Source organism: Dama dama, chromosome 5 (assembly GCF_033118175.1).
Source record: "Dama dama isolate Ldn47 chromosome 5, ASM3311817v1, whole genome shotgun sequence".
In the NCBI taxonomy this organism is placed as follows: Eukaryota; Metazoa; Chordata; class Mammalia; order Artiodactyla; family Cervidae; genus Dama; species Dama dama.
In genome coordinates, this window is record NC_083685.1 from 15,092,263 (window position 1) to 15,113,983 (window position 21,721).

Consider the following 21,721-nt stretch of genomic DNA (forward strand, 5'->3'; position numbering starts at 1 on the left):
GCCGTGATCGGGCAAAGGTGTCGGGAGGAGGGTGGACAGGACACTGAGAACTGCCCTCCAGATCCGTGTCAGGAGTCCACAGCTCTTCCTCTGGACCCTGAGAACGCCCTCCTGCCCTTGGGGGATGGCTTCAGCTGCAGAGCGCCAGGGCTTCTTGTCCTACACTGGGGATAGCCCTGCAAGGCCATCTTCAGAATTCCCGGCAGGGCTGGCGGAAGTTTCTGTTGAGACGTGGCAGCTCAGGTTCCCTCCCCGCCCCATCCCCACCCATCAGCCTCCTGCCACCTCTATCTCAGACTGGGCTTCCTGGGGGCACCCGGCCAGCCGCACATAGTAAGCAAAAGACGTGAGAAATCCTAGGCCAGTCAAACAAAAGGCCACAGCCAGTCGAGTTGAGTCCACTTTTTAATATTTTGACCATGATGCAAACAGGCATAAATAGACTTTTGTTGAATTTCATCAAATTAGAAGAGTGATACAGAAGAGCATGCGGCGAGCACAGCCTGGACAACCTTGCAGAGCGCGTTCTGGGAAGGTGCTAGAGCGCACGGGACACTTGGCGGCGTTAGCAGCATCGAGAGCTCAGAGGTAGGGGGAGTCCGAGTTTTCTGACGGTGCAGTGTGGTGAGAGGCAACGACACCCGCTCGGCCCACCTCCCTGGCTCCCCAGACCCGGAACAGAAACCCACCACCTGCCCAGCGACACAGGGCGACCCCCACCCACAAACCCGTCCGGCGCCACCTGGAAAACCACTGCTGAGCCCGGAGTGGGCCTTACAATCACAACGACAACATGAGAGCAAGGACAGGGGGGTGGAGGCGGGGTGGGGGTGGGCACAGGAGGGCACTGGGCCTCCGGAGTCTTCATCCGAACTGGACGCCAAGGGCACAGCATCTTACTGAATCGGGGCTGCCATCTTTCTGTCCTGGGAGGGAGTTGGTGAAACTGTAATTGTCCATTTCCTCTTGAAATCGTTTGAGTCTCTGTTAGGCAGCAGATAATGGAAGGAAAACCAGCGGGCTGAGAAATGCCTCGCTTATTCCAGGAGGTGGATGGTAAGAAGGCCTGGGGCAGCTGGTAGAGAGTCTGTTGTCCCCAGGCTTCATCTGGCAAGGTCTGAAGACACAGTTGGTTGTCACAACTTTCGGGGGGGTTGGGTGGGTGGGTGGGTGGAGGCCAGGGATGCTGGTCAACATCCTACAAAGCCCTGGGCAGCCCCCCACCCAAAGAATTATCCAGCCCCAAATGCCAACAGTACTGAGGTTGACGGACTCCAGACTAGAGCCTCCGAGCATCTCCTGGGAGCCAAGTCTGGGCACTTAGATGTCCTGGGGCCAATTTCTAGAAGACTTTGGAAAGCTGTATCTTCAGGCAGATCTGTTCCCGTCTGCCAGGGCCACCTGCTTAAGAATGGTCTCTGCTTGGGACCAGACACGCATGCCCTGCTTGCTCAGATATTCTAGGAAATAGCGAATTCAGAAACATGCCGAGGTGTGTTTACTCCCAATCACCTCCCATGCACACGGCTCAGACAGTATTAATAGAGAACAGACCCCCAAACAGTTCCTGCTTTCCTGGCATGAGAGTTTACCTGAGTCCTTGCACCCGAAACACGTCAGCGTGTTTGTGCCACCAGGCAGAGACTGGCAGGTGGACCAAGGTCTGGGAGGGTGTGGGAGAAAGAGGAGAGGCCAGGCTGCTGTTAGTCTGCCAAGGCTTCAGGTTTGTGGGGACCATCTGTGTTGAGTCCCTAGGGAGGGGGGCAAGGTTGCTTTCACAGCCGCTCAGATTCTTTATCCTCCATCCCTGCCTTTGGCCTTTCATTCTTGAGTCAAATGGCACACTCAGATGCAGGAGAGGGCTGGGAGAAGACAGGGAGTGTGGGCAGGTCCCAAGGGAAGCCCAGATTAATATTTCTTTTTCCTTGTCTCTGGCAGGTGGTCTCAGATTAACGTGCCTATTCAGACAGCAGGCTTCGAGGGTAAGGCAGGTACAGCGCCATGCTGGATATTGGTGGCAGGGGCGATGGACATATACAAGGAAACACGGTCAGCCTAAGATCTGAAGTCCATGCTTTTCCAAATGGCATGAATTTAAAGGGACCAGGGTCATAGTGGTCAGGGGTCCAGACATTGGCTTGCTGATAATCATTCTGGCACCATGATCTGGGTCAGAGAATCTTGTGGCAAACCTGACTTAGGGCAAAACCTGACCTCCTTTTGGAAGCCCCAAGCAGGTGGCTGCAAAGAGTGTGTTTGGCAAGAAATTCCTGTGTTCTCGGGCCGATGTCTGGTGGCCTGGGGTCAGTTCTCTTTCTGCCCATCTAGGCGTGGACCTTGGAAGAATCCACCCTTTTGACTTGGGGGGAACCTGGCACTCCTGTCAGCTCTGAAAACTCGGTTCTCCTTGGAGCCTGTTTTTTCCTCCTGAGACCTGTTTCTTAGCCCAGAGGCAAGACTCTTGACTTTCCCTTTGTTCTCCTTGTTCACAACAGGTCGGAGTCCAGGTCCTGGTAATTCAACCCCTGGAATGTCTTTATCGCCATAATCTGCCCCCTTCCCTCATTCAAGTCTTGGGTTTCTGCAATAACTAGCCGATAGTTCAACAGGTCAGCAGTCCATGCTCTATGCTGTAGCCAGAACATTCTTTTCCAAGCAAAACCCCCATCACCTCATCTTCCCCTTAAAAAAAAAAAACACTCCTAAGGACTCCGTGTTGCCTACCAAATAAAGTCAAAATCCCTTGACAAAATTCCATCTGTTCCCTGCTTGTCTCTGCTGCGTACCTCCATCTTCCTCAGCCTCCCAAAGCTGGGCTATGTCAGAAGCCAGACCTGCTCCATCCTGCATGCTCTCCATCCATGTATCACCGCCACACCCCCTGCCTCCACTGAACTCCTACATCCTGGCAATCTTGTTTCCCCAAACCTGCCAGGGGAATCCTGGCGATTGCTCAAACCCCAGACCTGCACATTGATTCTAAGACCTGCATCTCTGCATCACAGATCCTAACCTTCTGTAAGAGAGGAACTGTGTTTTGCTTGTACACTTGACTGTGCCTTCCAGATACTGGAGAGGTAAGATGACACAGATTAAGTGAAACAAAATTCGATCACTTATCATGGGCCAAGTATGGTAACTGGGGCATTTTGTGGACATTATCTCATCTAGTCCACTTTGTGATAAAGGGGGGCATATAGACTCAGAAGGATTAGGTCACCAGGTCAGGGCTGTCTGCAGAAATGGTGGCAGAGTTACTGTTTGGACTCAGGACTGCTTTTAAAACTCCACTTTGGTGGGTCTGAAGCATTGCCCCCAAAGCAAAGACACCTGACTGTCTCACTCCGTAGAAGCCAAGGGGAAGCCTGTATCCTCTTTGGGAGGTTAAAGACTTCTGCTTCTTTTGCAGCGCAATCGTAGGAATAGGATTCACAATGACAACCAGAGAGCATGACTGTCCCACTTTCCTGTGGCAAGGGATTTCATGTCCCTCCAGGCCAAACTTCACTTTTGTTAAACGGAGTTGGAGCTACTGCTGGCCAGCTTGAGAGGTAGAGGGAAATAAGAGACCTGCAACTAGGGTGAAGCTCCCCCCGGCCAAATCAAACGCCCAGTCAACCCCATTTTTGCTCACCAATTGTTAACACCAAAATTTGCAGGCTGCTGGGACTGAACTACACAGCACCACAAGAGGGCAGTGTTTAGCTACTGTGGATCAGAGCTGAGCCTGAAATCGGGGCTCCACTCCTGCCTCTTGATGGCTCATTCATTACAGCGAGGCTTTGGGTATCAGAGATTCTGTCAAATAAGAGACACACATCAGACTAATCTCCTGTTCTCTAGTCAGCAGTTATGAATCAGCTTGTGTTGAGGGTTGAAAGGTACTTGCTTAAAAACCAAACCAAACAATCGTTCTTGGGAAGAAAGATGAATCCTGGTGATAAGATTATTTCTTTAGACTACCTGATAAAACAAGACGTTATTTCCCTCGGCCTGCCTGCTACTAGATGGGCAGGGCTATATAAGGAAGGTGCCTGGCATGGAATAAGTGCTCTTAAGTATTTACCTGGCGATGGAAAAGCATTCATGCATAAAACTTGATTTGGAAAGGGGAGCACTGGTTCATTTCTCTGTGATGGGGGTAGGACACAGGAGTTCAGTCCCCCAGAAGCTAGTGACATCTTAGGAGCTATCTCCAAAGGGCTCAAGCGGCTGGAAAGAAAGCTGCTGGGAGGAGAGCTCCTAGCCAGGATCGTGTTTGCAGGAAAGAAAGGGTTTAGAATGGGCTTCCCTCCAGGTCAGAGAGGGTCAGCCGAGCATGCTGAGCGCTTGGTCTCTGTACCATGGAAGCCTGAGCGGGAGAAAATAGGATTAAAGGCAGGCAGGGTAATCAAAACTGGCATGAAGTCGAACTCTAAGCGCCAGGGATATGACACCAGCAGGGGCTGCCGGGAAGGGTAAAGGGAGACAGAGTTTGCTCTTTGTCTTTAAGGGCACCTCCTGGGGACACCTCTGGCATCCCAGATCTAAGGCCCTTCCAGAGAGGGCCAGGGCTCTCTCCCTTTGGCAGAGAAAGAAAGAAAGAAATGCTCATGTGCTGTATAGAAAGAAAAGGGCTAGCTTTCTGTAGGACAAGACAAAATGAAATAAGATGGAAGTTCCAAACTGGCTGGCTGCTTGCCTTTCAACCTTGGGGAAGAGGTTCCTGGGGGCAGCAGCTGTCTCTGGGCACTGCTCACCATTGACTTTTAGCTAAGTGTAGAAAGGGACCTTTCTATCCCATTTCCTCGGAGAAGGTGAACTCGGAAGGTTGTCTGCCTGGGACAAATGGTACCCACCCTGATGCCTGCCAATGACTTTGCTGCCTGCTTTTTGATCTGAGTTGAGGATCATTTGTCAAGATGATCTTATCAGGTTAAAAGCTGGGGGGAATCTCTTTTAGAAGACCAAAAGCATGAAGGCATGAAGGCAGGTCTCCCCACCCTGGCTGTAGAGGAAGCCGTGAGATGCCTCATGACAGATTCCCTCTCCAGCCTGATCTGCCTTCACCGGCTTCCATTACTTTATCCCCAGGGATGAAACAGCAAGCCCCATGTGGGAGAAAAAAAAACAAACAGTGTTATTCTTCCTTGATACTGTTTCCAGTTTTCACAACTTTAAAGTTTGATCCATTCATACTTTTTAGCTTCATAACACTATGATTAGGGGAAATTAAGCAACAAGTAATGTTTCCAAAGTTACCCAGCAGCAAAGACAGGAAGACCCTTATTTCCAGTTCATTCCCTTGGACGATGTTGCTTAGGGTCTTGGGTGAGAGTGCCCGAGAGGGCCGATTAGGTGATCCTGGCTGGGGTGGGTGGGGCTGGGAAGTGGGTTTGCCCAATCCATCAGATGGGTTAATCTCCCAGTAAGAGCTCCGCTAACTGGTGCCACTACCTAAATGCATCTAATGTCCCCTTTCACTAGAGATTTCCCCCTTGGTCATCAAATCCCACCTCCATGCCCTGTCCTTTATAACCAGAATTAGGATGCGTCCATGTGTTTCAGGTATGCTAGCACAGACCCTTAATTAGGGATGTGTGAGGCTCCAGTACGGGTTAGGGCATATTTCTTGGCACCGAGGGTCTGGAGGCGACATGCTTGCACAGGCAAGAGGACAGAGGGAGACCCAGGCCCATCACACGCACACGCACACACACACGCACACACACACATGACCGGAACGTCATCATAAAAAAGGATCGGGTGGGATTCAAATGGCTGAAGGACTAGCTCAAAAAACTCTTCTGTCTGGTCCCTGCAGCCTCTCCAGGGCAAATCCCAGAAAACACCCTAACCCGAGCCCTGGCCATGTTCCAGTGGTTTCATGCACTGGTGATTTGCCCTTGTTGGAAAGAGAGAGAGAGAGGGAGACGGTTTTGTAAGAGCCACTGCGGACTATAAAGGCATTGCACTGCAGCACGAAAACTCAAAGGGAAAACCCAAGGGGGCCGGGAAACCACTGAGAGGCAAGAACCCAGGAGAGGAGGACCAGGGCATGGCGACAGGACGAGAGGCAGAGCGGGGCCACGTGGGGGTGCCCGAGGGGAAGGTTCAGCAGTGTCCGTGCTTACAAAACCTGCAGCCACCCCGGCCGAGTGCAATGGGGCGGCCACCCTGCCATCCGTCTGGGCAAGAGGGTCCAGTTAGGAGCTGAAAACCCTGTAGGAGGAGAAGTGGGGAAGGAGTTAGTGCCAGAGGAGCAAGGCTGCTCTGTTTCCTTAAAGAGACTCAGAGAAAGGCTCCTGAGTTCTGGACTTTGTCTCTTTCACTTCCTCGGCAGCCCCAGTGACTGGGACAGGCCCTGGCACCCAGGTGGGACTCATCTTGAGTGAATGAAGAATGAATCAACGAACAGATGAATGAGCCTGGCTCAGCCATACAATAAGACAGGATGAGCTGTGATCTTCAAGGCAATAATGTCAGCCTGCTAGACACCAAAGTATGTTTTCAAGACTGCCATGTTGTCATAAGGGGGAAAATAATGAGGAAGCTTATGAAATGGAGTGTGTGTGCCCTAGGCTACTGAAAACGAGGAAACTGAATTCCCACCTAATTTTAAGGGCACTTGGTGGTCGTTTCGAGGCAGACAATGCAGGGAGTGAGCTTACAATGAAGGGTGACGTGTCATGGCATTAATGTAAGGTTTGAAGAGTTATGCTCAATCCCAGTTGTGTGGTACCTCAGACCATTTCCAGCAATTTCTAGAGGACAAGTGGAATTGTCAAAATAATGGAGATTGGAATTTGCATCCATGAGAATGCTAGCAGCATTTGGGGGGTGAGGGAGGTAGTATAAACCCTAGGAGCAGTGAATAGGAACACAAATTTTGCAGTGGTGAGAGCCATCATTCAACTTGGAGGCGCCCTGGTGGAAGCTGACATCCATAGCTGGGGTTCCCACACTTGAGGGGAACTCAGAATGCCCTGCAGGGGTGGTAAAAACACCAACTGCTCAGTGCCCTGACCCCAGAGATTCAGATTCAGCAGGGCAGGGGCAGCCTGGGAATTTGCATTTGTAACACATTCCCAGGAGATGCTGATGCTGCTGGTCTGGGGCCCCAGCGTGGGAAAGCCATGGTCAGTGGAGTCAGACGTCTCTGTCTGTTAGGGCTCTGCCCGCCCCTCACCCTTGGGAAGGAGCCAGCTTACTCATCGGTGTCTTTTTTGCTCTCCTCAATGAAGGCAATGGATTCAGATCTAAGGCGGTTGGTCACTTCATATGTGCGCAGGGTGACCCCGAAAATATCCTCATGGTAGCGGTTGTCATCCTAGGGGACAGAAACAACCAGGAATCAGACTTCAAACGCCAGCTGAGGGCATGGAGAAGGGCGGACACATGGACACCCTGGAATGGAATATCTGTGAAGAAGACAGTTCCTTAAGATACTGGGTGTAGGGAGTTCCCTGGCGGTTCAGTGGTTAGGACTCGGTGCTTTCCTTGGAGTGGCCTGGGTTCATCCCTGGTCAGAGAACTAAGGTTTGGCAAGCCCTGTGGCATGGCCAAAAAAAAAAAAAAGAAAGAAAGAAAAAAGAAATGAGATGTAACTCAGGGCCCCCTGGAGGCTCCTCTCGTCTCCAAGATCGTGTATCAGCAAGAGCCTCTGCCCTATAGGGCATCGGGGTCTCTCTAAGCCCAGTTGGCAACAAACACTTTTGTTCCCATCCAGAAAGAGTGCTGCTGCTTTGTGGGTGCTAAGTACAGAAAAGCTGAGGGGGTCCAGGGGAAACTTCAGCTCATTTCCCCATTTCCTCCCTCCTCCTTGTTCCCACCAGTTCAGACCTGGGGCACGGCTGGGTTTAGTGTGAAACATCACCATCAGTAGAGACCAGCAGAGACAGAAGGAAGGACAAAGCGCCCACTTAGCTCTCAGGAAACACCACGGTTGCCAAAGTGAAGGCTTCTCCGGACATAGTTTATCTGACGATGAGTATCTTAGCTCAGCTTTGCCCCGAAACAAACAAACAAGAAAACTCGAGAAACACCATGAGTGAGGATGAACTTGGGGCATCCAAGGGTTTCTGGAGCCACTGGAGCTCCTTTGGCAGAACTGAGGGATAGGCATTAAGGGGATCCCAGAGGGCATTGTCGCTGAGAATTAAAAAGGGGGTAAGGTGTCCCCCCACCCTCACTGAGGAAAGGCGGTGTTTGGGGAACACGCATTGAGCAGAGTTAAGTTCTTTCTGGCATCCACGGTCCCAAAGGTTTTGAAGAAACTTGCCCATCTGGAGAGTGGATTCATTTTAAGTTGGGGTGGTTTTCCGACCTTCTTCTGCAGAATCTATGAAAATGTGTCCCAAGGACTTATAGCAAAGAGACAGAGTGGTAGGGGACTCTGAAGCTCTCCAGGGTACTCTGGCATTTCTACTGGGAAGCTCTTGTTGTTTTAACCTAGTAGGGGTTTAGTATCAAAATTAGAGCAAGGGTTTCTTCTACAAAAATGTTTGACTGCTGCTTATTTAGGGAAGCAGGGAGAAGAACGGGGTCACCTTTGGAGCTTTGTGGAGGCCTGTGGCTCACTTTACTCTATTTGGGGCAGCTGACCACAGAGTTGGGACTTTGCTTCCTGAGCTGCTACTAGCCTTTCTGCAAATTAGGAAAAGACACCCCTCCTTCGGGGGGAGAACACAGTTCCATGCCAAGGCGTGCTGCTTGGGAAGCCAAGCCTGGTGGTGACTTTCATCCCCTACTTGCCCCCTTTGGACAAACCCTTTTGTGCAGTGGCCAACCTGCACAACTGCCCAGGGCAGTCCTGCAGCTTGGTTCTGGGGACAGGAATGGTTGGGTTAGGATCGTTTCTGTCTAACTACTATGGTCCACCCGCTTTGTCATTTTCATACACCACAGCTCTCTATTCTATTTAATATATGCACTGCATGCCCAGCTGTCTTTCCTTCTCTCTCTACTATGGTTTGGGATCACCTGCATCCTCTACCCCCAGTCATAAATGGGAAGATGGGAGCAGGGATGTCATCACGGGTCCCCCGAGTCACTGAGACAGGTAAGACAAGGAAGAGGAGACAGGATGCCAGAAAAGGGCTCCCAGGAGCCAGTCCATCACTCACCCTCAGCCTGCTGATGAACACGCCAGCATCCTCCACCGAGAGCTTGCCCTTCTGGGTCATGATGCGCTGGATGGCTTTGAGGACATCGGCCGCCATGGTGACATCCCCGCACACGTAGATGTGGCCCCCTTGCTCCTTCAGGGCTCGGTACACAGGTTCCGCCAGCTGCTCTTGTAGGATATCTTGCACGTACTTCTGCGGGATGTGGGGGGGAGGGCGGGGAGTGGGAGCACTGGTGAGGAGGAGCGAGGCTGTGTAGCTCCCCGTTCTCCCCCCCATCCACCCTGGGAACAGAGCCTGACCCAGGGGCTTAGGGGCAGGTCTATGTTTTGTGCAGCGATGCAGGGGACTGGGAAGAATGAAGCAGGGGAGGAGGGAACGTCAGTCTGAGAGAGTGATGAGCAGTGCCTCTGCTCTGCAGCTCACCTCTGCCGAGGACCCTCGAGGGAGCCAGGCCGCCCACGCCCCAGAGCTGTCCCCTGAAGGCGTACCAGCTCCTCTCTCCCGTGGCCAGTGGTCACCCCGGGGGTGTTTACACCTGTGCACCCTGAGGTGCGGGGCTGGTACTGCAGGCATCCTATGCCCGGCTGCCGGAGAAGCCCCAGACAGACAGCAGGACATGGGAGAGGGGCTCACAGCTGACACCTGAGCAAAGCCAGCTGCTGTGGGAATTGCTGGAATAAATGGTGAGTTAAGAAAGTATCGGGTGGGCACAAGGGGTGTCCAGTGCAGCCTCTAGGGAATTTGTCTGGGTTGTTCAGGAAACCGCCCCCAGGTGAGCCTGGCATTCAGCTAGTACTTTCAGGCACGACCATACCAGCTGCTGAAACACTGATGAACTCTCATGCCAGGGGTCCAGTAGCTGCTCCAGTGACCGGACCCTGGAGGACCCCCTTCCCCGGCTGTCCTGGGTCCTTTCCTGGGACGCCCCTGGGGTCCAGTTGAAGTTCCCTAAGATCCAGCAGGGATGTGCCCCTGTCTTGTAGCCCCTGTCCATTCTGACTTGGAGTGCCTCTTATGGGCTGTTTAATTTTTTTTGGCGGGGGGAGGTGCTGTTTAACTTTTTAAATTTTTTTATTTAATTACTTTATTTTAAAAATTTATTTTTTGGCCCCGAGGCATGCGGGATCTTAGTTCCCTGACTAGGGATTGAACCCGTGTCCCCTGCATTGGAAGCAAGGAGTCTTAACCACTGGACCACCAGGTAAGTCCCTTTTAATTCATTTTATAAATATTTTTATTGTGATAAAGTGCACATAATGTAAAATGCAGGTGTGTTTTACAATGTGCAGCCCAACGCAGTGGGATTGAGCACATTCATGGTATTGAGCAACCACCCCTTCTATCTAGGTCCACAACCTTTCCACCTGCCTCACAAGGACACCCTGTACCCATTAATTGTCAATCCTCACTCCTCCCTTCCCACCGCCCCTGGAGACCACAAATCAGCCTTCTGTCTCTATGGATCAAGCTGTTCTGGATATTTCATGTAAGTGGCATGATAGAGTACAGGCTGTTAAATATTTTCGGTTGAATGTTTATGCTCCAAGCTTCCTGAAGTTCAGAGCGATGTCACGGAAGAGAATTCAGAAGGGGTGAGGGTGTTGGGAGCAGGGTGTGCGTGTGTGGATGGGCACATGTGTGTGACGGGCTGGGCTCACCTTTGGTTTATCCGGCTCCCGGGAGTAGGCCGTGTACAGCTCTCTGAAGACCCCCTTGCTCTTGGCCTGCAGGGTCTCCTCCCTGTAGATGTGGTCTGTCTTGGACTGCCGGCACCCGAAGACCAGGACCATGGGGCAGGGGCTCATTCCTGGGGGCCGGGGAGATCTCCTGTCAGCTCTGATGCCTGATGTAGGGGTGCCAGGGTGCTGGGAACCTTAGCACATGCGACACTGGGGCAGGGGGTATGTGTTCTGTCTCTCTCTCACACACACATGCACACGGGTACACACACATGCACACACTAAGGGAAGTAGGTCAAGCGTGTTCAGACTTCAGCAGACCTCTTTTCTCTGGGTCTCAATTGTTCCTCTGTCCCTCCCCAGCACTGGTAGCACCAAAGCCCCAGACTTGGAAGCTAGACTGCTTGGGTTAAAATCCCAGCTCTGTGTGATGCTGAGGAATTAACTTTCTATGTCTCTGTGTCCCCATGTAAAAAATGGAGGCAATAACAGCATCTAACCTCATAGGGTTATTTTAAGAAGTAAATGTACATTAGACCTCTGCCCAGTACATAGTGAAGTCCCTTGGTATCCCAGGGGGTCACTTCTAGGACCCACCCCGATACCAAAATCCACTGATGCTCAAGTGCTATAGTTGGTCCCCCGAACCCACTAGTTCCACATCCATGGGCTCTCAACTGGCCTCGGATGGTACATATGTATTTATATGAAAAAAAATTTCATATAAGTTGATCCACGCAATTCCCATGTCAGTCAAGGGTCAACTGTACTTTGTAAATGTATGTTTGCTATTCCACTAGAATGACAATTCCACTGGGGCAAGAGAGAGAGAGAGAGTGTGTGTGTGTGTATGTGTTTCCAGTTGTTTCTGTCTTGTTCATTGCTACGCCTCTAGCACCTACAATAGTGTTTGGCATCCATGAGATGCTCAGTAAATCTCCGTTTAACGCATGTCAGAACTGTGTTTTTTTTTCTCCCTCTCTCCTCCCAAAGCTGATCTGTTGTGTTTCTCGCACAGCAAACCCTGCACTTCAATAACCGCCTTTGCAACAGTTCCAGAAACACACATCCATTGGATAAGGCTTAATGCATACCCCTTCTAGGACTGCTTACATTTTAAGATGGGGTTCCTATCTTAATAGTCCAAGAAATGTCTTCTGGGGATGGGCTTTCAGGCCTTGCAACAAGCTGTGTGGATGACTTGTTTGGATGGGTCCTTTGAGTTGCACCATAAACTTCGCCTGTGGGTCTGATTGCTACAGTATTCCCCGTCCCTCCCCAGGCAGTGATGCAAAGGAGACAGAACAGCATCATGCCTCCTGGCTGCTAGGATACAGGCGGCCCTCCGAGGATCCAGGGGGAGGAAGCCATGTGCTTGCTGGACCACAACCCACCTTTGTGTTGGATATCAAATTGCCGCTGCTGCCAGAAGCTCCGGAAGGGGGCGATGCCAGTGCCTGGGCCAACCAGGATACAGGGCACTTGGGGATTTTGGGGCAGGTGGAAGCTGGGCGCTCTGGACAAGGAAGGGAGAGTCAGGAGGCTGGCTGAGCTCAAATATGATCAAGAACTGTTGGATCTCTGTTGTATACAGCAACAGAGATCCAACAGTTCTTGATCAGATTTGAGCTCAGCAACAGCACTGTGAAACAATTATCCTCCAATAAAAAAATTAAAAAAAAAAAAAGAAAAATCCTGTTAGATCTTAGGTAAACCAGATGGCTGATCTGGGTAGAAATATAATGGGACTTAAAGTTCTTCAGTTGGGGTCAGGTGGCCCTTTTCATGGTTGGGAGGTCCCATAAATTTGGGGAATTTCCCCAAACAGGAGACCCTCAGGATCTGCCCATCGCTCCACTTTCTAATTATCCACATTGCTGAGCTAAGCCACAAAAGGGAGTGGGATGGATCAAATGCAGGGCTTGCCTACCTCAGCCCTCCTGACATTGGGGGCTGCACAATTCTCTGTATACAGTCCCACCACCAAGAAGGGAGGGCTGTCCTGTGCATTGTAGGATACTGACTGGTACCCAGGACTCTATCTATTAGATGCCAGGAGAACCCTCCAGCTGTGATAGCCAAAAATATCTCCAGACTCTGCCAAGGGCCCCTGGGGGGCAAAATCACCCTTGGCTGAGAACCATTGAATTAACCATCTATGAGATTTTCCAAATCTGGGAGCTGCAAATGTCAGTGTACAAAAGAATCACGTGGGGATGTTCAAAGTGGGTGTAGATTGCTGGCAATGTAGTAAGTCTACGCTCAGGACTCAGTGTTTTTGAAGCACCCCAGGGGATTCTGGTGCTGGTGGTATGCGGACCATACCATGACCACTCTACCCTTCACAGCTGAGAAAAATGACTATCCAAGTCCACAGTTTAGGTAGGGAAGTTATCAGCTGACAAAGCAGCTAAGTACAGAAGGCCTAAGCTCAGGCATATCAATGATTTTTTAAATTTTTATGTTTTTAAGGCCATATATATATATATTTTGATTGACTGATTGTGGTAGGAACACTTAACATGAAACCAATCCTTGTAACATGTTTTTAGGGGCACAATACAATACTGTTAACTGTGGGCAGAAATATCCTTTAAAACTGAGTTTGGAAGGGGAAGGTGGTTGACAGGGAGGGTGGTTAAATCTTCCTGGTCTCTAAGAAACTGGGAACACATGGGGTGGCCAGCAGGCTTCAGATAGAAATTTCACTGGCCTGCAAATTCCCTGAAGGCTGAAACTGCATTTGCCTGGCTGTCTATGGCAGCCCCAACTAGCACAGGACATACACTTGATAAATATTTGTTGCACTGACTTGAATTTGACCAGAGGACTTGCTTAGTTCCTGCTATGTTGCTCTGCCCCAGTGAGTCTGTTGCCTAACAGCTGGGAGTGATGCTGAATGTTGATCTCAGTCCTGCCTGACTCGGCCACCTCTCTAGAACCCTTCCAGCTGGTCCACCGGCCCCACCCACCCCATCTCAGGACCTCAGGATGCAGATTCGGGATGGCTGCTTCTTTCTTTTCATTTGCTACTCACCCTCTTACAAAACAGGGCACCACTTCGTCAGCCTGGATCCGGTTGAGCCAGGAGGAGCACACGCCGTGGTGAATTGGTCCTTCTCCATCTAACAGGATAACCGAGGTGATCTGGCTCATCTACTGTCCCTCACACTCCCCCATCCCCGGCCTCCCCATCCTCCAGCACAGGAGGCCCACAGCCCCGATGCCAAGTTTCTGTCTTGGGGTTCCCTGTCTGGATCCCTTGTTCTGATGGTGAAGAGGAAATGGTAAAGCTGGGGTGGGTCCGTGGCTGTGAAACTGTTGGGTGGGGGTGGGTTGGATTCCAATCCTGTCCACTGCAAGGGCCTGCCAGGACCCCGGTCTCAGTAGTCTCTCAGGCACCGCACACTTTTTTTCTTTTGGCTGTGCCTTGTGGCTTGCAGGATCTCAGTTCCCTGACCAGGGAGTGAACCCGGGCCCCAGCAGTGAAAGCCCACAGTCCCAACCATGGGACCGCCAGGGAATTCCCAGGCACCATGCATTTTCACCTCTTTACCAAGGATGGAAAACACAGGCACAGAGGTCAGGCTATCTGTCTGCCCTCCAACCAGCTGGGTGTCATGGAGCACAGAGCTCCCCCTCCGAGGGAAGAGGGGGTGGTGGTTTGTTCCAGTTGCTACCTTGGGGGTACACAGCAGGGGAAGGGAGTAAAAGGGGGTCTTGGGCTTTGGGAGCAGAGGCTTCCAAATGCACAGCTCACTTCTTCCCTAACTATGCACAGAGCTGGCTCTGCCTAAGGGAACAGTTTGCTGCACTGGTTCTTCTCCAAGTTTTCCTGACCTTGGAAGGGGGTGGGTCTCCTCCCCGGGGTTTGGGTCTTGAAAGATGTTTAGGCAGATGTCCAGGGGCCCCTGGAAGTGGGGTGGGAAATGCAAAGCCGGGGGCTCTCCCAGCGCCTCTGCCCACCTCGGGTGCGGTAGGAGACGATGGCCACGGTGAGGTGCACCTCGTCGGGGTACATGTCTGGGGAGGAGCTGATGGAATAGTAGCGAGGCTGCAGCAGGGATAGCTGGGTCAGGAGCAGGGTGGAGGGCATCTGGATGGACGGGAACTCCTCCAGCACCTCCACGATGTTGGGGTTCTTCCCCCATTTCCATTCCTCGTACTCCTGCAGACCCTGCACCATGGATAGGGACAGAAGGGAACCTGCAGCCAGACCCTGGAGTGAACTTTCAAGGCAGGCTCACGCGCGGAGGCTCAGGGAAGAAGGGAAATTAAAAAATAGTCATGAGAGGAGCCAAGATGGCGGAGGAATAGGACAGGGAGACCACTTTCTCCCCTACAAATTTATCGAAAGAACAATTGAACGCAGGGCAAACTTCAAAAAACAACTTCTGATCGCTAGCTGAGGTCATCAGGTGCCCAGAAAAGCAGCCCATTGTCTTTGAAAGGAGGTAGGACAAAATATAAAAGATAAAAAGAGACAAAAGAGCTAAGGACGGAGATCCGTCCTGGGAAGGGAGTCTTAATAGAGAAGTTTCCAAACACCAGGAAACCCTCGCACTGGCGGGTCTGGGGGGAAGTTTTTGAATCTCGGAGGGCAACCTGACTGGGAGGGGAAGAATAAATAAAACCCACAGATTACGTGCCTAAAAGCAACTCCCAGGATAAAAGTACCCCAGACGCCCGCATCCGCCACCAGCAAGTGGGGGCGGAATGGAAAGGAGCAGGCAGCATTGCTTAGGGTAAGGATCGAGCCTGAGTGCCCTGAGGACAATCGGAGGGAGCTTTTGTGAGTTACCAACTTAAACTGTGGGATAGCAAGAGAGAGAGAGAAAATTAACCAGCCTGAACACATTGCCGGCCGTTCACAGAACAAAGGGTCTGAGCAAGTCCAGTGAAGAGCTCGCAGGCTGCGGACTGGCCCAGCCCCGCCGGAGGCAGAAGGCAGGGGGGAGGGGAAAGGGGCAGGCTCGACCCCAAGGACCGCATCCCCTACCGCACTGCAAACAGGACTCCAGTTTCTAATCAAAGACCTCCTTAGATTCTGGATGGTCGACATCCGCCGGGAGGGTCGCGGCGAGACACAGGGCGTAGGCACCCAACGGCGCGGGCGGGGACTGGGGCTGGGGACGCCGAGGGGAGAAGGCGCACGCACCCGACTGGTGCGGGCAGAAACTGAGACTAGGACCGCGGAAGGGATTGGGTGCGCTGCACCCGGGGACAATGCGCCCGTCAAGCCCCTGGCTGCCTGAACCGCTCTGACGGGGAAGGCACAAAAACCAGGCGCAGTTTTTTATTCCGCGCTTTTGGAACCACGCGCAGCGCAGGGCACCGCTCCATATAGAGCAGCCGGGAGCCTGAGCAGCATAGACGGGGAAAGCAGCGCCAGCCCCTCCCTGCAGCGCTACGGAACTAGCAACCTGAACAAGAGACCATCTCAGCCCGCCTGTGTCAGGGCGGAAATTAGGCACTGAAGAGCCCGGCAAACAGAAGCCAAATAAACAAAGGGAACTGCTTCAGAAGGGACCAGTGCAACAGATTAAAAGCCCTGTAGAGAACACCAACTACACCGGAAGGGGCCTGTAGATATCGAGAAGTGTAAGCTGGAACGAGGAGCTATCTGAAACTGAACTGAACCCACACTGACCGCAACAGCTCCAGAGAAATTCCTAGATATATTCTTATTTTTTTTTTTAATTAAAAAAATTTTTTTTTATTTTCTCTTTTATTTTCTTTTAAATTCCCTATTACTCCCCCATTACTCCTTAACTTTCATTTTCATAGATTTTTACTATTTTTTTAATTAGAAAAATTTTTTTTTCTTTTTTTTTCTTTTTCTCTTCTTTTTTCTATTTTTCTTTTTCTCTTATTTCCTTTTAAAGTCCTCTAGTACTCCTCTACTACTCCTTAATTTTCATTTTCATTACACTATAACCTTGCAAAAAAAAAAAGAGAGAAGCCCTATTTTTAAACCGAACTTCATATATATTTCTAAAAATTTTTTTTGTGTTTTGGTTTTTGTTTTTAATATTGTATTTTTAAGAATCTAACCTCTACTCTAGATTTTTAATCTAGATCACAGTATATGATATAAATCGTGGACATTTAAGAATCCAATATTCAGTTCCCATTTTTATTCAGGAGTGTGTTGATTACTCTCTCCCAATCTTGACTCTCCGTTTTCTACCTCAGAACACCTCTATTTCCTCCTTTCCCCTTCTCTTCCCAATCCAATTCTGTGAATCTTTGTGGGTGTCTGGGCTACGGAGAACACTCTGGGAACAGACAACTGCGTAGATCTGTCTCTCTCCTCTTGAGTCCCCCTTTTTCTCCTCCTGCTCATCTCTATCTCCCACCTCCCTCTGCTCTTCTTCATGTAACTCTGTGAACCTCTCTGGGTGTCCCTCATGGGGGAGAATCTTTTCACCATTAACCTAGAAGTTTTATTATCAGTGCTGTATAGTTGGAGAAGTCTTGAGACTACTGGAAGAATAAAACTGAAATCCAGAGGCAGGAGACTTAAGCCCAAAACCTGAGAACACCAGAAAACTCCTGACTACATGGAACATTAAGTAATAAGAGACCATCCAAAAGCCTCCATACCTACACTGAAACCAACCACCACCCAAGAGCCAATAAGTTTTAGAGCAAGACATACCATGCAAATTCTCCAGCAATGCAGGAACATAGTCCTGAACGTCAACATACAGGCTGCCCAAGGTCACACCTAGCACATAGACCCATCTCAAAACACATTTCTGGGCACTCCATTGCACTCCAGAGAGAAGAAATCTAGTTCCACGCACCAGAACACTGACGCAAGCTTCCCTAACCAGGAAACCTTGACAAGCCAAACATCCAACCCCACCCACTGGGTAAAACCTCCACAATAAAAAGGAACCACAGACCTCCAGAATACAGAAAGCCCACTCCAGACACAGCAATCTAAACAAGATGAAAATGCAGAGAAATACCCAACAGGTAAAGGAACATGAAAAATGCCCACCAAGTCAAACAAAAGAGGAGGAGATAGGGAATCTACCTGAAAAAGAATTTAGAATAATGATAATAAAAACGATCCAAAATCTTGAAAACAAAATCGAGTTACAGATAAATAGCCTGGAGACAAAGATTGAGAAGATGCAAGAAATGTTTAATAAAGACCTAGAAGAAATAACAAATCAATTAAAAATGAATAATGCAATAAATGAGATCAAAAACACTCTGGAGGGAACCAAGAGTAGAATAATGGAGACAGAAGATAGGATAAGTGAGGTAGAAGATAAAATGGTGGAAATAAATGAAGCAGAGAGGGAAAAAAGAAAAAAGAATCAAAAGAAGTGAGGACAACCTCAGGGACCTCTGGGACAATGTGAAACACCCCAACATTCGAATCATAGGAGTCCCAGAAGAAGACAAAAAGAAAGGCCATGAGAAAATACTCGAGGAGACAATAGCTGAAAACTTCCCTAAAATGGGGAAGGAAATAGCCACCCAAGTCCAAGAAACCCAGAGAGTCCCAAACAGGATAAACCCAAGGCGAAACACCCCAAGACACATATTAATCAAATTAACAAAGATCAAACACAAAGAACAAATATTAAAAGCAGCAAGGGAGAAACAACAAATAACACACAAAGGGATTCCCATAAGGATAACAGCTGATCTATCAATAGAAACCCTCCAGGCCAGAAGGGAATGGCAGGACATACTTAGTAAGTAATGAAAGAGAATAACCTACAACCTAGATTACTGTACCCAGCAAGGATCTCATTCAGATATGAAGGAGAATTCAAAAGCTTTACAGACAAGCAAAAGATGAGAGAATTCAGCACCACCAAACAAGCTCTTCAACAAATGCTAAAGGATCTTCTCTAGACAGGAAATGCAGAAAGGTTGTATAAACGTGAACCCAAAACAACAAAGTAAATGGCAACGGGACCACACCTATCAACAATTACCTTAAATGTAAATGGGTTGAATGCCCCAACCAAAAGGCAAAGACTGGCTGAATGGATACAAAAACAAGACCCCTATATATGCTGTCTACAAGAGACCCACCTCAAAACAAGAGACACATACAGACTAAAAGTGAAGGGCTGGAAAAAAATATTTCACGCAAATGGAGAACAAAAGAAAGCAGGAGTCGCAATACTCATATCAGATAAAATAGACTTTCAAATAAAGGATGTGAAAAGAGACAAAGAAGGACACTACATAATGATCAAAGGATCAATCCAAGAAGAAGATATAACAATTACAAATATATATGCACCCAACATAGGAGCACCACAATATGTATGGCAAACGCTAACAAGTGTGAAAGAGGAAATTAATAGTAACACAATAATAGTGGGAGACTTTAATACCCCACTCACAACTATGGATAGATCAACTAAACAGAAAATTAACAAGGAAACACAAACTTTAAATGACACAATGGACCAGCTAGACCTAATTGATATCTATAGGACATTTCACCCCAAAACAATCAACTTCACCTTTTTCTCAAGTGCACACGGAACCTTCTCCAGAATAGATCACATCCTGGGCCATAAATCTAGTCTTGGAAAATTAAAAAAATTGAAATCATTCCAGTCATCTTTTCTGACCACAGTGCAGTAAGATTAGATCTCAATTACAGGAAAAAAATTGTTAAAAATTCAAACATATGGAGGCTAAATAACATGCTTCTGAATAACCAACAAATCATAGAAGAAATCAAAATATACATAGAAATGAATGAAAATGAAAACACAACAACCCAAAACCTATGGAACACTGTAAAAGCAGTGCTAAGGGGAATGTTCATAGCATTACAGGCTTATCTCAAGAAACAAGAAAAAAGTCAAATAAATAACCTAACTCTACACCTAAAGCAATTAGAGAAGGAAGAAATGAAGAACCCCAGAGTTAGTAGAAGGAAAGAAATCTTTAAAATTAGGGCAGAAATAAATGCAAAAGAAACTAAAGAGACCATAGCAAAAATCAACAAAGCTAAAAGCTGGTTTTTTGAAAAAATAAACAAAATTGAGAAACCATTAGCAAGACTCATTAAGAAACAAAGAGAGAAGAACCAAATTAACAAAATTAGAAATGAAAATGGAGAAATCACAACAGACAACACTGAAATACAAAGGATCATAAGAGACTACTACCAGCAGCTCTATGCCAATAAAATGGACAACTTGGAAGAAACGGACAAATTCTTAGAAAAGTATAACTTTCCAAACTGAACCAGGAAGAAATAGAAGATCTTAATAGAGCCATCACAAGCAAGGAAATCAAAACTGTAATCAGAAATCTTCCAGCAAACAAAAGCCCAGGACCAGATGGCTTCACAGCTGAATTTTACCAAAAATTTAGAGAAGAACTAACACCTACCTTACTCAAACTCTTCCAGAAAATTGCAGAAGGTAAACTTCCAAACTCATTCTATGAGGCCACCATCACCCTAATTCCAAAACCAGACAAAGATGCCACAAAAAAAGAAAACTACAGGCCAATATCACTGATGAACATAGATGCAAAAATTCTTAACAAAATTCTAGCAAACAGAATCCAACAACATATTAAAAAAATCATACACCATGACCAAGTGGGCTTTATCCCAGGAATGCAAGGATTCTTTAATATCTGCAAATCAATCAATGTAATACACCACATTAACAAATTGAAAGATAAAAACCATATGATTATCTCAATAGATGCAGAGAAAGCCTTTGACAAAATTCAACACCCATTTATGATTAAAACTCTCCAGAAAGCAGGAATAGAAGGAACATACCTCAACATAATAAGAGCTATATATGACAAACCCACAGCAAGCATCACCCTCAATGGTGAAAAATTGAAAGCATTTCCCCTGAAATCAGGAACAAGACAAGGGTGCCCACTCTCACCACTACTATTCAACATAGTTTTGGAAGTTTTGGCCACAGCAATCAGAGCAGAAAAAGAAGTAAAGGGAATCCAGATAGGAAAAGAAGAAGTGAAACTCTTGCTGTTTGCAGATGACATGATCCTCTACATAGAAAACCCTAAAGACTCTACCAGAAAATTACTAGAGCTAATCAACGAATATAGTAAAGTTGCAGGATATAAAATTAACACACAGAAATCCCTTGCATTCCTATACACTAACAATGAGAAAACAGAAAGAGAAATTAAGGAAACAATAACATTCACCATTGCAACAAAAAGAATAAAATACTTAGGAGTATATCTACCTAAAGAAACAAAAGACCTATACATAGAAAACTATAAAACACTGATGAAAGAAATCAAAGAGGACACAAACAGATGGAGAATCATACCGTGTTCATGGATTGGAAGAATCAATATTGTCAAAATGGCTATACTACCCAAAGTAATCTATAGATTCAATGCAATCCCTATCAAGCTACCAACGGTATTTTTCACAGAACTAGAACAAATAATTTCACAATTTGTATGGAAATACAAAAAACCTCGAATAGCCAAAGCAATCTTGAGAAAGAAGACTGGAACTGGAGGAATCAACCTACCTGACTTCAGACTCTATTACAAAGCCACAGTCATCAAGACAGTATGGTACTGGCACAAAGACAGAAATATAGATCAATGGAACAGAATAGAAAGCCCAGAGATAAATCCACAAACCTATGGACACCTTATCTTTGACAAAGGAGGCAAGGATATACAATGGAAAAAAGACAACCTCTTTAACATGTGGTGCTGGGGAAACTGGTCAACCACTTGTAAAAGAATGAAACTAGAACACTTATTAACACCATACACAAAAATAAACTCAAAATGGATTAAAGATCTAAATGTAAGACCAGAAACCATAAAACTCCTACAGGAGAACATAGGCAAAACACTCTCTGACATGAATCAGAGCAGGATCCTCTATGACCCACCTCCCAGAATATTGGAAATAAAAGCAAAACT

General features: G+C 48.0%; 1 protein-coding gene across 1 annotated transcript in view; it reads right to left on the reverse strand.

Moving 5' to 3' along the window:
- Positions 1–5,211: 5,211 nt before the first annotated feature.
- Positions 5,212–21,721, reverse strand: part of NOS1 (nitric oxide synthase 1) — a 192,328-nt gene continuing 175,818 nt past the window's right edge. The window contains exons 23-29 of the mRNA XM_061141872.1: positions 14,753–14,963; positions 13,824–13,911; positions 12,181–12,302; positions 10,766–10,914; positions 9,105–9,299; positions 7,191–7,309; positions 5,212–6,201 (exon numbers count right to left, since the gene is read on the reverse strand). Coding sequence (XP_060997855.1) covers positions 6,186–6,201; positions 7,191–7,309; positions 9,105–9,299; positions 10,766–10,914; positions 12,181–12,302; positions 13,824–13,911; positions 14,753–14,963 — 900 coding nt within the window. The 3' untranslated portion in view covers positions 5,212–6,185. The remainder of the gene's footprint in view (positions 6,202–7,190; positions 7,310–9,104; positions 9,300–10,765; positions 10,915–12,180; positions 12,303–13,823; positions 13,912–14,752; positions 14,964–21,721) is intronic.